Below are 15,849 nucleotides of genomic sequence, written 5' to 3' on the forward strand. Positions count from 1 at the left end.
TGCTTTTCAGATTAGCAATCAACCCAATATTTGGGCTGTTTTGTAACAGGAGAAGCACTCGGGGGCATAACTGACCTGCAGGAGCTGAACTTGTCCTGGAACAGTGAAGTGGGGGGGAACTTGCCTCTGACCCTCCAGAATTTCCAAGAAGGGAGCAAGATACAAACGCTTGAGCTTGTGGATTGTGACCTCACATCTGAAGATGGGGCATTTGTGGGTAAGTGGAATTTGGAAGGGTCCTTCCCAGAAAACAAATGTGAAGATGCCCATGAGCAGACAGTCTGAGGGTCAAAGGGTCAAAGTTGGCTGTGCTTTATCTCTCCCTGAATTGGAAGAGGGGCTCATTATACCCCTGGGATCACATGAGGCCGCCCTCCCCCTCCTGCCCCAACAGTCACACCCTGCATTTTTATTGAGTTGCTCTTCTCATTTGGATTCACTTCCCTCTAGGTCAGTTGCTACCCATGATGCAAAATCTCGAAGTCCTTGACCTTTCCCTTAACAGAAATATCGGTGCCAGTCTGAACAGTATTGCTCAGGGATTACGAAGTACCTCAAATCTGAAAGTACTGAAGTTGCACTCATGTGGGCTATCACAAGAGAGTGTCAAACTGCTGGGTGAGTTAGCAATGACTGGGATTTTTCTGTACATACGTAATTTTAGTTTATATTTAATTTTTTTAAGCTGTTAGGAAATTCAACTAAATATACACAGCGGTTATGTTGGGGCAGGAGATTATAGGTAATTTAAATCTTCTTTGTTTTATTCTTTTCTAACTCTTTTACAATAAGCATATACTTTCATGAGTCTAAAGATAACCTCTTAAGATGGCTGACTCTGAAAAGGCCAGGATATTCCGGGTTTGAGAGAGACACTGGGCAAAAGAAAAGTTATGTGCTAAGAAAGTTCTCCATTTTTCTCTTACTTTTGAAAATGTCAATATTATTTTATGCTCGGTAGTAGGAAGGAATTGGTACTGATAAAAAGAAAGCTTCAGTGGCATCTGTAGGGAGAAAATGACATGAAATTTTGTGTTCCCCTTCGACTTACAGAGCCTATAATATCCTTTTCACTGGCAGTTTGAATAAGTCTAAAATTCTGTGAAATGCCAATGCGCCAGTGTAGGAGGACGAGAATGAGCCATTGCAGGGTTCCACTGAAGCCATTGGCAGTCAACGCAGATCACGGGGTGTTGGTTGGGGTGGGGGGGGATGTTTGAAGCCACTATCAAGTCCAGAGAGGGCCAGATGGTAGGAAGTCTAAAGTTCTTCCCTCATCTTGTCTTTTCTCAACCTGGTGTATTTTCACCATCTCCCTTCTACACACCTGCCCCCTTGCCTGCCCTACACCTGCCTTTCACCTTCTAGCCTGTCAGAATGGGACTTTTGATTTTCTCTTTTAGATGCTGCTTTTAGGTACTTGGGTGGACTGAAGAAATTAGACCTTTCCTGCAACAGGGATCTGGGTGGAGGTTTTGAAGACTCATCAGCTCTGCTGGCCATGCTGGAGCATCTAGAAGTTTTGGATCTTCACCAGTGCTCTCTCACGGCCAATGACGTGGCGTCACTGAGTAAGTGTGAACAAGAGAGTCAAGGAAGGACTTTTGGAACCTCAGTATATGTTTGGAACTTGGCAAATTTGAGGTGTCTCCTTAAACTTACTTAAACTTAACAAAAGCACCAAACCATAAAAGTTCTTTGAATGCCCCAATATTTTATTATGTGCTCCATAAATATGAGTGAATCTAAATTCCTCCTATACACGTTTGTAAATGATGGATATGGCACTTGGTGGAGAAAATTTTGAATATGTGTTACTGTTTAGAAATGACTCTGTTAGTTACAAAGTTTGTTTCGAACAGGGATGTAGAGAGAAGGCCCAAAAGAGGGCACTGCGGCTTTCTGACTAACAAGTGAAGTTAAGCCCCTTGGATACAATGAAATTACACAAGAATTTAGGGTGGTGCATCACGGGTATACATTATAACTTTAGGTGCCTACACTCTTTCCACTGTAAACATAATCCTGTAATTATAACACATAATATATAAATGCAGTTTCCCATAACAAACAGCGCCAAGCGCAGCCTTGCCATTAAGGGGTCTATTCCATCTGTGGCCACAGTAAACTTCCAAAACACCTCCAGGATCTCATCACCAAGGTCTACCGTCTAGACCTGGACCGGGCTGGTTCAGGCCACTGTCATCTTGTGCCCAGACTACTGCGAGTCCAAGTGGTCTCTTTTTTTCCTCCTCTGTCATTCTGACTTTGTTGCCTAGCCTTCCCCTCCTCGATTCTACTCCAGCCACTTTTCTGTGCTGACCTCCTGTCCTGGGGCCTTTATCCTTGCTCTTTCTCCAGATCATGGCCCCTCCTGTGTTGGGAGCCCCTTTTGCGTCTCTCCTTCATTAGGTACAGAGGTCTGGCACAGAGTTGGCACCAGGAAATTCTTGTTGAATATGATCGAATGAATGAATCAATTGAAAACAAGAATAAGGGCACCTGGGTGGCTCAGTTGGTTGAGTGTCTGCCTTCAGCTCAGGTCACAATCCTGGAGTCCTGGGATCAAGTCCCACATTGGGCTCCCTGCTCAGTGGGGGCTCTGCATCTCCTCTCCCCCTGACCTTTCCCCTCTCATGTTCACTTGCTCTCATTCTCTCTCACTCTCTCAAATAAACAAATAAATCAAATCTTTAAAAAACAGCATTTAAAAAAAGAAAACAAGAATAAAAAAGAATTTTTTAGCTTTCTTTAGTACAATTTGGGAAGGAAAAGACTAAAACAGGTTCTTAGGTCTAACATCTATATTTTAGACCTGCTAAATTACATTTGGGTCTCATGCCTCAATTTGGAAAACAGAGAAAAGTTCAAGGCTTTCATAAAGATTTTTTTTTAAGATTTTATTTATTGAAGGGGTGCCTGGGTGGCTCAGTGGGTTAGAGCCTCTGCCTTCGGCTCAGGTCATGATCTCAGGATCCTGGGATCGAGTCCCGCATCAGGCTCTCTGCTCAGCAGGGAGCCTGCTTCCTCCTCTCTCTCTGCCTGCCTCTCTGCCTACTTGTGATCTTTCTCTGCCAAATAATTAAATAAAATCTTTTTAAAAATTTAAAAATTAAAAAAAATATATTTTATTTTATTTATTTGACAGACAGCGATCACAAGTAGGCAGAAAGGCAGGCAGAGCGAGAGGAAGGGAAGCAGCTCCCCACTGAGCAGGGAGCCCAATGTGGGGCTCAATCCCATGACCCTGAGATCATGACCTGAGCCGAAGGCAGAGGCTTTAACCCACTGAGCCACCCAGGTGCCCCTTTCATAAAGATTTTGAAGAAACAAAACAAATCTGTTTCTGAGCTCCAGGTGGGGCAAATGGGGTATCACCATCCCCTTTCCTTCTGAGCCTCATACCTGGAGGAGATACCCCTGAATTATCAACAGCCAGATTCCAAAGAATGAATTTTCCTTGTTACAGCCAAAAGAAATGAATATCACCTCAGGTCTTCTTACTCAGAAGAAGGTTCCAGGGCTAGAGGGACCTCAGTTGTTACCACAAGCCTAACAGGGGTTCCGCTTCTCTTACCAAATGTGCCGCCACCAGCACAGGTGAACGGCCCTGGAAAGCTAATGATTATAGAAGAACTGTAACAAATTGCATCGTTCTCCTACTGTCTAATTTGAAAGAGATGGAAATGAAAATACATTCCGTTTATATCTTAGGAGGTTAAATAGCTCACCATTCTTTTATCTGATCATTCTAGATACTCCAAAGGAATAGAATTACAGGTCATTTAGCCAACAAATTTTGATTCAAATCATCTAGTTGTACGAGGCACTGTGCCATGGGCTACGGGAAATTCATAGTCCAGGAGCCTCCATCTGGTAGGGACAGGAATCAACCACCCACACAGTGAAGAGGAAGACACTGTGACATCTGTTGGGACCCCACCTGCCTGCCTGCCTTTCCTTCCTATCCTCTTTCCCTCCTTCCACCGATGTCTGTGCCTCCAGTGTTCTAGATTCTTCTGCATACTCTGGGGAGGAAGCAGGCCCTACGGACAAGCTCATCTTCACTGAGGGGAGACAGAAAAACACATAAGCAAAAATGAATAGGGCGACATAATAGTGACCAAGGGCTTCTGTAGCTTAGGGGGTCCTGGAAGGCTCTGCGGAGGTGAGGCAGCCCCACAGAGATCCCACCATACTGACATGTACCGAGTCATCTCATCTTCCCAGTGACCCTGTGAAGTTCTGTTGTCGTTCTTACTATGGTGGTAACTGAGGTTCAGAGAAGTTAAGTAACTTTCCTAAAATCACACAGTTCTTTAGCCACAGAGGCATAATTAGGACCCAGTTCTGTCTCCAAGGTCTTTGCTCCTAATGTCTAGCCTGGCGAGAGCCCTGCACCCTGGGGAGCGTGGCTGGTGTGTGTGTGCATAAGGGAGGGAGACTGTGGGACTGTGGGACCCAAATATCCAGCAGACTCTTCATGAGATGGTGCCTAAAACATGTCACTGCTGACATTTCCACAGCCCAGGTAATCCCTTTACTCTCCAGTCTTCAAGAGTTGGATTTATCTGCCAACAAGAAGATGGGCAGCTCTTCCGAAAACCTCCTCAGCCGGCTCCGATTTTTACCAGCACTGAAGTCCTTACTCATCAACAGCTGTGCTCTGGAGAGTGAGACGTTTACCGCCCTGGGTAAGAGAATTCCCCAGATCCCTGCAAGCATGTGCAGTAACACATGAGAACACATACTCCCGACATGGAACTCTCACGGCAAGCCTTTGCCAGAGGCAAGGCTGTGAATTAATAATTTGTCTTCTTTTCAGGAAATGTGTTCTCTTAAAAGTAGCTTTCTGAAGGCCAGATGAATGATTCTGGCTGATTCGCAAATTTAACATTTTTAAAAGCTGAAGTGTACGTAGCCAACTCTGGAGGTCCATATCCGTGGTTACTTGGGATTTCACCAAGGTGCCAATATAAACTGGATTGCTGGGAGTCTGATGGGGAAAGTGAGGCAATTCCTGGTGTGTGAGTAATTGATGGCCCAGCACCCACTTTCCAACAGAATTCATTGCCTCTCTAGGAATCTGGGCCTGCTTAAAGGTCATAAATACTGTCCAGCCTAGATCAAGGGTCTACAGAATCTGGAATGTCTGCCTCTTCGGGGGCAAGAATATTGTCTACAAGATAGAGGGAGATACTTTTTTAAGATTTTATTTATTTATATGACACAGAGAGAGACAGTGAGAAAGAGGGAACATAGACAGGGGGAGTGGGAGAGGGAGAAGCAGGCTTCCCACAGAGCAGGGATCCTGATGTGAGGCCCGATCCCAGGACCCTGGGATCATGACCCAAACTGAAGGCAGATGCTTAACGACTGAGCCACCCAGGCGCCCCTAGAGGGAGATACTTTGAGGCAAAGTCACATGGCATCATTCTGCAGAATCCGCCACCCAGGCAGAGCACTTTGGGCATACATTGCTGGATGGGGGTCCCCAACGCCACCTTTAGGTTCAGTGATTCACTAGGAGGACTCATAGGTTTCAGCCTAGAGTTGGATTCACTGTTGGGATTTATTACAACGGAAGGATACAAGTCAAAATTGGCAAAGGGAGAGGCATGTGGCACAAAGAGGAAACCAAGTACAAGCTTCCAAGAGCCCTCCATCTGTGGAGTCACACAGGACACGCTTCCTTCGCCCACTGGCTTCTGACAACACATGTGAAGTGATGCCTTCCAGGGAAGCTCACCTGAACCTTCCATCTGGGGCTTTTATTGGGGGTTGACCACACAGGCACCCTCTACTGGCACATCTAGGAATTCCAGAGCACAGAAGGAAAGCTGGTGTTCAGCTTAAGTCATAGAATTTGCAGACACACAGGGGAGGCGCAGCGAGCCACTCTTATTAGGTGAGGAAGGGGTGGAACACATCCAACTACAAGTGCCCACACGCCGGCCAGCCTTGCCAGGAAGTCTTTAGTGGGTGGCAGCCTCAGGCCTGGCAGGTTAACTCTTGCTCTGCACACACGCACAGACTAGAGAGCTTACACTGCGGTGCTTCCTGGACAAGGAGGAAAACAGAGTCCTTCTCTCTGGCCCCCAAGGGTTCTATGTCCGTTGACATTTCTAGGAAAATGAATTGTACCATGGACTAGACAGGAGTTACAATTAATGAAATAAACATATTCTAGTAAGAAAATAAGCTATTTATTAATGTCTGTTAACAGAAATGAATGCATCTAATCCACCCCAAATTCTAAGACCTCTACGTTTAGGGCACACTTGCGGCCTTTCAGCCCAGTACTTTGTTCGGCCCACATAGATTTGGTTCTTGCTGTGAACTGTGCCCACCCCTCCCAGCATCGCTCATCTCCTTGTCCCCATGTCTGGATGGGCGAAATAGCAGACCTGGAGTTCTTAACCTGGGTCAGCAAGTCAGTCTAGAGTTGTGCCTGGGGGAGGGGGCTGTGAACTCCTGAACACTGATTGCAATTATTTTGTGGGGAAATATGTGGTACATTTTCTGGCTTCAAAGCACCTGGGATTAGGCTGCCTAAAATCAAATTCTGGCTCTAGTTCTTGTGACCTGAGATAGTTAACATCTCTGTGTTTCAGTCTCCTTGTCTGTAAAATGTAAAGTGGAATAATAGTACATACTTCATGGGGTTGTAAGAATTAAATGTGTTGGGACACCTGGATGGCTCCGTCAGTTAAGTGGCTGCCTTTGGCTCAGGTCATGATCCTAGAGTCCTAGGATCGAGTCCCGCATCAGGCCCCTAACCCAGCAGGGAACCGCTTCTCCCTCTGCCTGCTCTGCCTGCTGTTCCCCCTGCTTGTGCTCTCTCTCTCTCTCTCTCTCACTCTCTGTTAAATAAATAAATAAAAATCTTTAAAAAAAAATTAAATATGTTGATACATGTAAAGTCCTTGGAAAGGTGCCTGGCATATTGTAAGTGCCCAGTGAATGTTAGTTGTTAATATTATGGTGGGGAGAGAAACTATAAATTTCATTTACAAAGTAAATTAGATCTTACCACTACCCAATTTAAAAAGACACAATGGCAGCCCACAGCACCTCAGTTAAAATCCACATCCTTCCCGGTGTCTAAGAGACCCAGGGGATCCGGCCCTAGTACCTCGGGCCACTGGCCCGTCTCCCCCTTGCTCCCGGAACCAATTTCAGCCGGTTTCTTTCAGTTCCTTCCTGTCACTGAGCTCTCCCTTGTCTCTGTTCCTTCCTGTTCTCTGGATGGAATGCCCCCCACCCCCACCGGCCTCCTTCTCTTTCCTGGGGAGCTCTGGCTTCAGATCTCAGCATAAAGGCTCCCTGTTAAGATACCATCTCTTACTAAATGAGGAACCTCTGTATCTTTTTGGCTTAGGTCATGATCTCAGGGTCATGAGATCAAGCCCTGTGTCAGGCTCCATGCCGGCGGGAGCCTGCTTAAGACTCTCTCTCTCCCTTGCTCTCTGCCCCTCCCCTCCTTACATTCTCATGTTTTCTCCCCCTGGCTTCCCAAAAAAAGAAGTCAAGTAAACATATAATTCTCCACAACACTTTTATTAGAAGAAAAAGTTCCATTTCTTATTGATAGGTCTCTGTACCATGCAGGTGGGATATCATAAAAGGACATATACTTGCTCCTTGGATGCCTGTTATTCTTTAGAAAGAAGAGTGGAATTAAAGTGTAATTAACTGTATCTTAGGAATAGTTGTTTGGGTTAATTTCAACATTAGGGGCAGCTGAGAATTAAGCAGAACCTTTTCAACCTCATTTTAAAATCTCTCCCAAATCCACTAGTTCTCTTCCTCGTCTCTGAAACTGCAGGAAGGTCGACACAAACACATTTGGGTGCTTCAGAGTCTGGAGGAGGCTTGGCCCCATTTCTGAGCTTCTGCTGTGACTGAACACAAGAATATGTAAAATGAGGATGTGCTCTGGAAATCTCAACTAGCTGTCCAAATCCTCTGCTGCTTTCTCCTTCCTAGATGGGAACTAAAGGAGAAAAATCCCAGTTGATAGTGAATTTCACTTAATCAAGTCTTAATTTTCTAAATTTCCAACATTTCTCCCAAATAAAAATAGACAGCATAAGTTGTGGTCATGAATTTCAGGCAGAAGACAACAGTTCCTGCAACTTTCTTATCTCAGTTACGTTACTATGCTGCCCCAGGTTCCTCAGTTGCAGAGAGGGAAGCCTAAAGGATTGCTGTTCTGTTATCAATTTTAGCTGAAGCCTCCGCTTACCTCCCTGCTCTGGAAATATTCGACCTCTCTTGGAATAAATGTATTGGTGGCAACCTGAAGCTGCTTCTGGAAACACTGAAGTTCTTAGCGTCCCTTCGCGTGCTGAGATTGAGCAGCTGTGGCTTGGTGACAGAGGACGTGGCCCTCCTGGGTTGGTATCCACTGGTCCCACGGCAGTCTCAGCCCTTGGAGCCCAGGGCGCCTGCTGCAGGGGAAGGGTGACAGGGAGCCGGGCCAGGCCTGTGGTGGACCCTCTTTGTCTCTTCCCTTCTTTCTCTTGGACATCTGCTTAGGAGAGAGCTGGTGGAAACCAACAAGGGCCATTCCCAAGCCAGGAAGACAGAGGAGGGCGTTTCACAAAGGGACAGATGGGCATAGACATGGCGGTGGGGCGTTCCAGCTTCTGCTCCCTGTCTTCCCCGCACAGGGAGGGGAAGGACTGTCCTGGTCTCTTACTCAAACTTCAGTTCCCTCCAGTCTGCCTTCACAAAGTTTTCCCTGTCCACGTGGTACCTGCACTGTTACTTAATTTTTCCTTTATACTGAGTCTTTAACCTAAATGCTTTCATTTAAACAGGAAACTCATCATCACTGTAACTGAAATACAGGAATCACCTCTCATAGACATTAGTACACTGTTGCCAGCTGAAGGCTTTGAATAGAGGTTCATCCTCTCTCTGTTAGAAAAAGGGGAAGAGAGGTCTTTAAGAACATCAATCTGATGCTTTCTCGATGTCAATTTAGAAAGATGGAAAGAGAGTTGAATAAGGAATAAGTTTTGCACTGCATGATTCCAGGGTATATAATATAATACCTTTCCCAAATCTCCCCTAAAATCGCCTCTGTTATGTCCACTTCCCACTGGGAAATAATGAATTGGAGAGTACATCTGTGTCTCTCCTCTACCCTTGTGCCCACATCCCCAGGACCAAGCAGCCATCCGTCCCCAGATCTCTTAAGTGATGAGCACCCCTCCAAAATTTTTTTTTGTGAATAACAAGTTTTACTAGATCTGGTTAGCTATTGCCACTTTTATATTGGATTACTTTAACAAATGGATTACTTGGATTACTTTAACAAATGTTCTTTAAGAAATACTTAATCACTTATAGCTTTTTTTCTTTTATAAATAATAACAGTTTCTCAGAGAAAACTACAAAAATATTTCCATAACTTATGATCCTATTACCCAGATTTTTAAAATATCTAGTAAGTATAAAATAGTGAAATATAATAATTAGGATACTTGCATGATTGGAAAATTCAAACAATACAAGTAAGTTAAAATGATGCATGCGATTTGGTTTAAAATACAGTAATATGATCATCTCAAAAATCATATAGTTATCTCAGACATGCAAAAAAAAGCATCTGACAAGAGTCAATATCCACATGTGATAGAAATTCCAAGAAAAGTGGGATTGGAGGGAATATACCTCAACATGATAAATGTCATCTATGTCAATCCTACGGCTAACGTCATACTCAATGGTGATAAATGGAGAGTTTTTCTCTGAAGTCAGGAACAAGAGAAGGATGTTCACTCTCGCCACTTTTATTTAACATGGTACTGGAGTCCCAGCCACAGTAGTCAGGAAATAAAAGGCATCCAAATTGGTAAGGAGAAGTAAAGCTTTCTTTATGATGCATGATGACATAAAACTATGTCTAGAAAACCCTAAAAGCTCCACCACAAACTATTAGAACTGCTAAATGAACTCAGTAAAGCTACAAGATACAAAGTCAATTTGCAGAATTCTGTTGCATTTCTATATCTAATAATAAAGCAGCAGAAAGAGAAATTTGAGAAAACAATTTCCAATTGTACCCAAAATAATAAAATACCGAGGAGTAACTTAACCAAGGAGGAAAAAGACCCGTACTCTGAAAACTATAGGAGACTGATCAAAGAAATTGAAGATGACATAAACAAATGAAAAGATACTCCATGCTTATGGGCTGGGAGAACAAATATTGTTAAATGTCCATACTATCCAAAGCAATCTACAGATTTAATGTAACCCCTATCAAAATATCAACAGCATTTTTCACAGAACTAGAATAATCCTAAAATGTGTATAGAATTACAGAAGATCCCAAGTAGCCAAACAATCATGAAGAAGAACACAACTGGAGGTATCATAATCCCAGATTTTAAGATACACTACAGAGTTGTAGTAATCTAAACAGTATGGCCCTGGGACAGATACAGACAGACATATAGATCAATGGAACAGAGCAAAGACCCAGGGCGGGGAAAAAAAAATCTTTGCTTATGTGGTCAAGTAATCTACAGCAAAGGAAACAAGAATATACGGGGAAAAGGCAGTCTCTCGATAACTGGTGCCTGGAAAGCTGAACAACTACATGCAGAAAAATGAAACTAGACCACTCTCTAACACCACACACAAAAGCTCAGAATGGATTAGAGACCTAAATGTGAGACCAGGAACCATAAAACTCATGGAAGAAAACATAGGCAGTGATCTTTTTGACACTGACCTTAACAACATTTTTCTAGATATGTCTCCTCAGACAAGGAAAACCAAAGCAAAATTAAACTCTTGGGACTACACAAAATGAAAAGCTTTTGCACAATGAAGGAAAACACCAAAAAACATGAAAAGGCAACTTACTGAATGGGAGAAAATATTTGCAAGTGATAGATTCAGTAAGGCATTAATGTCCAAAATATTTAAAGAATTCAAACAATTCCAAAACCGAAAAACCCCAAATAATCCAAGTTAAAGATGCACAGAGGAACCAGAGAGACATTTTTCTGAAGACGACATGCAGATGGTCAACCAGACACAGGAAAAGATGCTCAGCATCACTAATCATCAGGGGAATGCAAATCAAAACCACAATGAGGGAGGGCCTGGCTGGCTCAGTAAGTAGAGGGACTCTCGATCTTAGGGTTGTATGTTTGAGCACCGCATTGTGCATAGAGAATACTTAAAAATAAAATCTTAAAAACCACAACAATATGAAGTATCACCTTACACCTGTCATAATGGCTAAAATCAAAAAGACAAGAAATAGAAAGTCTTGGAGAGGATGTGGAGGAAAAGGAACCCTCCTGCATAGTTGGTGGAAATGTAAGTTGGTGCAACCACCCTGGAAAACCATACGGAGGTTCCTCAAAAAATTAAAAATAGAAATAGCACACGATCCAGTAATCCTACCACTGGGTTCTTACCCAAAGAAAACAAAAACACTAATTTGAAAAGATATACACCCCCTATGTTTATACCAGCATTAATTATAATATCTAAGATATGGAAGCAACCCAAGTGTCTGCAGATGGATAAATGGGTAGAAAAGAGTGGTACACACACACACACACACACACATACACACACGAATATTACTCAACCATAAAAAAGAATGAGATCTGTTTTTTAAGATACATACATTTTATTTATTTATTTTTAAAGTAAGTTTTATGCCCAACATGGGGCTTGAACTCATGACCCAACAATGGGATCAATGGCTCAACAATCTTGAACTTCTGCAGAGTCTTGTGCTCTACAGACTGAGCCAGCCAGGTGCCCCAAGAATGAGATCCTCCATTTGCGAGAACATGTTGGACCTAGAGGGTATAATCCTAAGTGAAATAAGTCAGAGAAAGACAAATACTAAATGGTTTCCTTTATGTGCAGAATCTAAAATGCAAAACAAACGACAAAAAGCAGACTCTTAAATGCAGAGAACAAACTTATCATTAGTTACCAGAGGAGGTGGAAAATGGGTGAAATAGATCAAGAGAACCAAATGGTATAAAAACTTAATAAGTCATGCAGATGAGAAGTACAGCATAGGGAATGCAGTCAACAATACTACAGGATAAATAAGAAAAATAAAATACAGTTATATCTCAGAGATATTGTGTGTTTGGTTCAACACTACCACAATAGAGCAAATAATGCAAAAAGTCAAGTCAAGTACATTTTCCGGTTTCCCAATACATACAAAGTTATGTGTACTCTATACTGTGGTTTATTAAGCATGCAATACATTATGTCTAAAAAAAGAATGTACCTTAGTTAAAAAATACTTTATTGTGGGGTACCTGGGTGGCTCAGTCTGTTCAGTATCTGACTTGTGACTTCAGCTCAGGTGATGATGTCAGGGTTGTGAGATCGAGCCCCACTGGGTATGGAGCCTGCCTAGGATCATCTCCCTCCCTTTCCCTCTGACCCTACTCCCCCTAAAAAAATACTTGTTTGCTTAAAAGAGCTAACCATCATCTGAGCTTTCAGCAAATCCTACCACAGATCACCGTAACAAATTAGGCAAAAAATTCAAATATTGTGAGAATTACAAAATGTGACATAAAGACACAGAGTGAGCAAATGCTGTTGGAAAAATGGTGCTTGGTGCAGAGTTGACCCAAACCTTCAATTTGTTAATTTAATAAAAGCACTATCTGTGAAGCACAGTAAAGTGAAGTATGGTAAAAGGAGGAATGTCTATACTAAAAAGATAAATAAATAGGTAAATAGAAGGGAAGGATTAGGTGAAACAAAATCGTTGTAATGAAGGTAAGTGTTGAATCTGAATGACAGGGACATGGGAGTTTATGCTCCTATTCGGTCTGTTTTTTTATACCCTTTAAAATTGCCATAATTACATCATAGAAAAAATTATAAAACAGAAAAGCATGCACATTGTCTCTAACAGTTAGTTCTTGAGAATATGGTGAGTAATGTTGCAGAGAGAGGAAGAGACCCACATCAATACGGACACCCATGAACAGAGTGCGGCTCTCGAGTGTATGGAATGCTAAGCTTTCGAATGCACAGTGGACCCAGACCTCGGGCAAGTGAAAACAATGGGGATGGAGCAACCTGCTTGCTCTGGGAGCCAGGACACATGAAGAATGACTGAAAGACCGGGACACACTTACTCCTAAAGGGAGAGAATACGAGGGGAACAGACTGTCATCCAACACCGCAAGGCTGGTGTGAGGAAGGAGCCAAAGCGTCTGGCTGGCTGCGGAGCAATCAGTGAACATCACCGGAACGCAGAAAGGGACCTGAAGGACGGGGGGCTTCCTCCTGCTGAGAGCCACCTCACTCCGCGGGGGCAACCGGCAAGGGTGCCTCAGGCAGGAGCTGGCTGGTGACCAGTAGAGAAGCCGGAGGGAGAGTCATCTCTGATCATTGATCCAGAGGCTGAATGAGGATGCCTCCAGGGTGGGTCCCTGCCAACTCTGAGATCCCATGTTACTCATGGGACCTCTGTGGTCCATCACTGCATTTGGCTGGCAAGGGGAAGGACATGCTGGCTGCTCTGGGAAGCTCTCCTATCTCAAGTTACTATCTTGAGTGTTACTCAAGTGTTACACTCTTGTCAACTAAGCTAGTTACTATCTAGTGTTACTATCTTTTCTTAGCTTCATCACAAACTATTATCAAGTGCCATTTTAGGTCGTACTGTGATATGTGCTCTTCAAAGGGAAAACTATTCTATGAATTGGAGGTCCCTAAGGCGACTTAGAAATCACCCATGTGTATTTGGCCATGAAAAGTGCTCAGTTAAATACTTACTGAACGAAGAATGACTGAATGAGCAGTGACCAACTAAACGGTATTAAACAGCAAGATGACAATTTATAAATGGTCCTCAGTTAAGTGAGAGCCATCACTTCTCACATTTAATTAGAGTCTGTAGAAGAGCTGGGACTTTAGTGGAGCCAAGAGCAGGAACTTGACACAAAAGATATTCTTTGGGTTGGGATTTGGAAAGAGAGAAAAAAAAAAAAAACTTTCAAGCTGTACTTGGGATGCACAGAGAACAGATTTGGTATTAACGTGATTTCAGATGCCCCGAATAAAGCTGCTAGCTAATAACAAATCATTTCTAATCACCAATCATTACTGATCTTGGAACTGGCAAACAGCCACGGGCGACAGTTTTCTTATATTTTAGCATTTACTGTGACTTTATTTTTCAGCATCAGTAATACATACAGGTCACCTGACCAAGTTACACGAGCTCGACCTGAGCTATAATGGCGGCATCTGTGATGCAGGATGGGCCATCTTCTGCCAAAATGTGTGGTTCCTCAAAGAGCTGACCGAGTTGGATATTAGCCTTCGGCCATCAGTTTCTCGAGATTGTGGACAATGGTTTGGACACTTGTTAAATGCTATCACCAAACTTTCCGAGATCGCGGAGATAGGAATGAGAAGATGGATCCTCCTCCCTTCACAGAAGGAAGAACTAGAACATTTTTACCAAGATCACAGACACAACATTCACTTTGACCTCGGTGAGTTTCAGGAAGCTGATTTCCCAAGGCTTAACCAAGCTATAAACCATTATCTGGAGAAGGAAAAGAGCAAGAATGAATCTTAGTGTAATCAAAGGAATATCAGCTTCTGGGCTGTTGAATGGCATTGATGTTAATGAAGGTTTTGTAAATATGTATATGGTAATCTGAGGTAAGTACGACTTTACGTTCCAATGGCAAAGATTATGTGTTTCCATGGAGTTTCATTTATTCTGGATATATAGTTCATAGTTTAGAAGTCCTGCCAAAAATGTTTAGATTCTGGTAATACCTTTTTTCTTGACCTAGAATTTTCTCTGTCTTCTTTTCCCACGTGATAAATATTCTAAATACAAGTGCGTGTGAGTGTGTGTATGTGTAAGTGTGTGCGTGAAATTCTAATGTGAAAGGCACTGGCTATGATAGTTTCAAGCTATCTTTACTATTATATGTGTCTTAATGTAATCTATTTGCATTTTTGTCAGAAAGTATACTCTTCCCTGGTTTATTATTTTATGTTCTGGTGCTTTTTATCTCAGATATAAACCATGAACACTAATAATGCTCACAGACACATAAATCTTAGTAAATGGTGGTCAAAACTTTGAAACCCAGTATCAAAAACACATCTTAATAAAATAAAGTAAAATCTTTTATTGCTAAAATAAAATAACATTAGCTCTGGGCACTTTTTGATATGGACTATTTTATGTAAAATCTATTTAATTTGTTAAATAAAGTTTTTGTCTTGCTCTAAATGATTTTTGAAATTTTTGTTATTTTTTTGCAGGAGTATGAAACCCATTACACAGCAGAAGTGTTTGTCTGCTTACACACTTCTATTCTGAATCACTCTAAGCAAATTATGCTTGGTTTCTTGTTGCTACACTAGTAAATTATATTGCAATTATTGCTTGAAGGACATGTAGAATTTCTTTTTTTGAGATTTTATTTATTTATTTGATGGAGAGAGATCACAAGTAGGCAGAGAGGCAGGCAGAGAAAGAGGAGGAAGCAGGCTCCCCACTGAGCAGAGAGCCCAATGCGGGGCTCGATCCCAGGACCTTGAGATCATGGCCTGAGTCGAAGACAGAGGCTTAACACACTGAGCCACGCAGGCGCCCCCGATATGTAGAATTTGAAATCAGTCAAGGAAGTCATCAGGAACGAGGAGACTTTGGGTGGTATAGATGGGGATGTTTTAGGCAATCGTGGTATTCTTCATTTTCTGGGCATTTCCATGAATTCCATGAGCACCTGTGCTCATGTATTTCCATGAACATATGCAAAACCTATGTACAACTAGCCCCAAACCGGAAACAGA

The 15,849-nt window shown here is 42.6% G+C and overlaps 1 protein-coding gene across 2 annotated transcripts in view; it reads left to right on the plus strand.

The window, feature by feature from the left end:
- Positions 1 to 15,204, plus strand: part of LRRC31 (leucine rich repeat containing 31) — a 101,675-nt gene extending 86,471 nt beyond the window's left edge. For both annotated transcript variants that reach the window (XM_032341550.1, XM_032341539.1), the window contains 6 exons: positions 50 to 217; positions 451 to 618; positions 1,404 to 1,571; positions 4,527 to 4,694; positions 8,232 to 8,399; positions 14,208 to 15,204. In XM_032341550.1, the coding sequence (XP_032197441.1) occupies positions 50 to 217; positions 451 to 618; positions 1,404 to 1,571; positions 4,527 to 4,694; positions 8,232 to 8,399; positions 14,208 to 14,611 (1,244 nt within the window). In that variant the 3' untranslated portion in view covers positions 14,612 to 15,204. The remainder of the gene's footprint in view (positions 1 to 49; positions 218 to 450; positions 619 to 1,403; positions 1,572 to 4,526; positions 4,695 to 8,231; positions 8,400 to 14,207) is intronic.
- The last annotated feature ends 645 nt before the right edge of the window (positions 15,205 to 15,849 follow it).

This window comes from Mustela erminea, chromosome 1, assembly GCF_009829155.1.
Source record: "Mustela erminea isolate mMusErm1 chromosome 1, mMusErm1.Pri, whole genome shotgun sequence".
NCBI classification, from domain to species: Eukaryota; Metazoa; Chordata; class Mammalia; order Carnivora; family Mustelidae; genus Mustela; species Mustela erminea.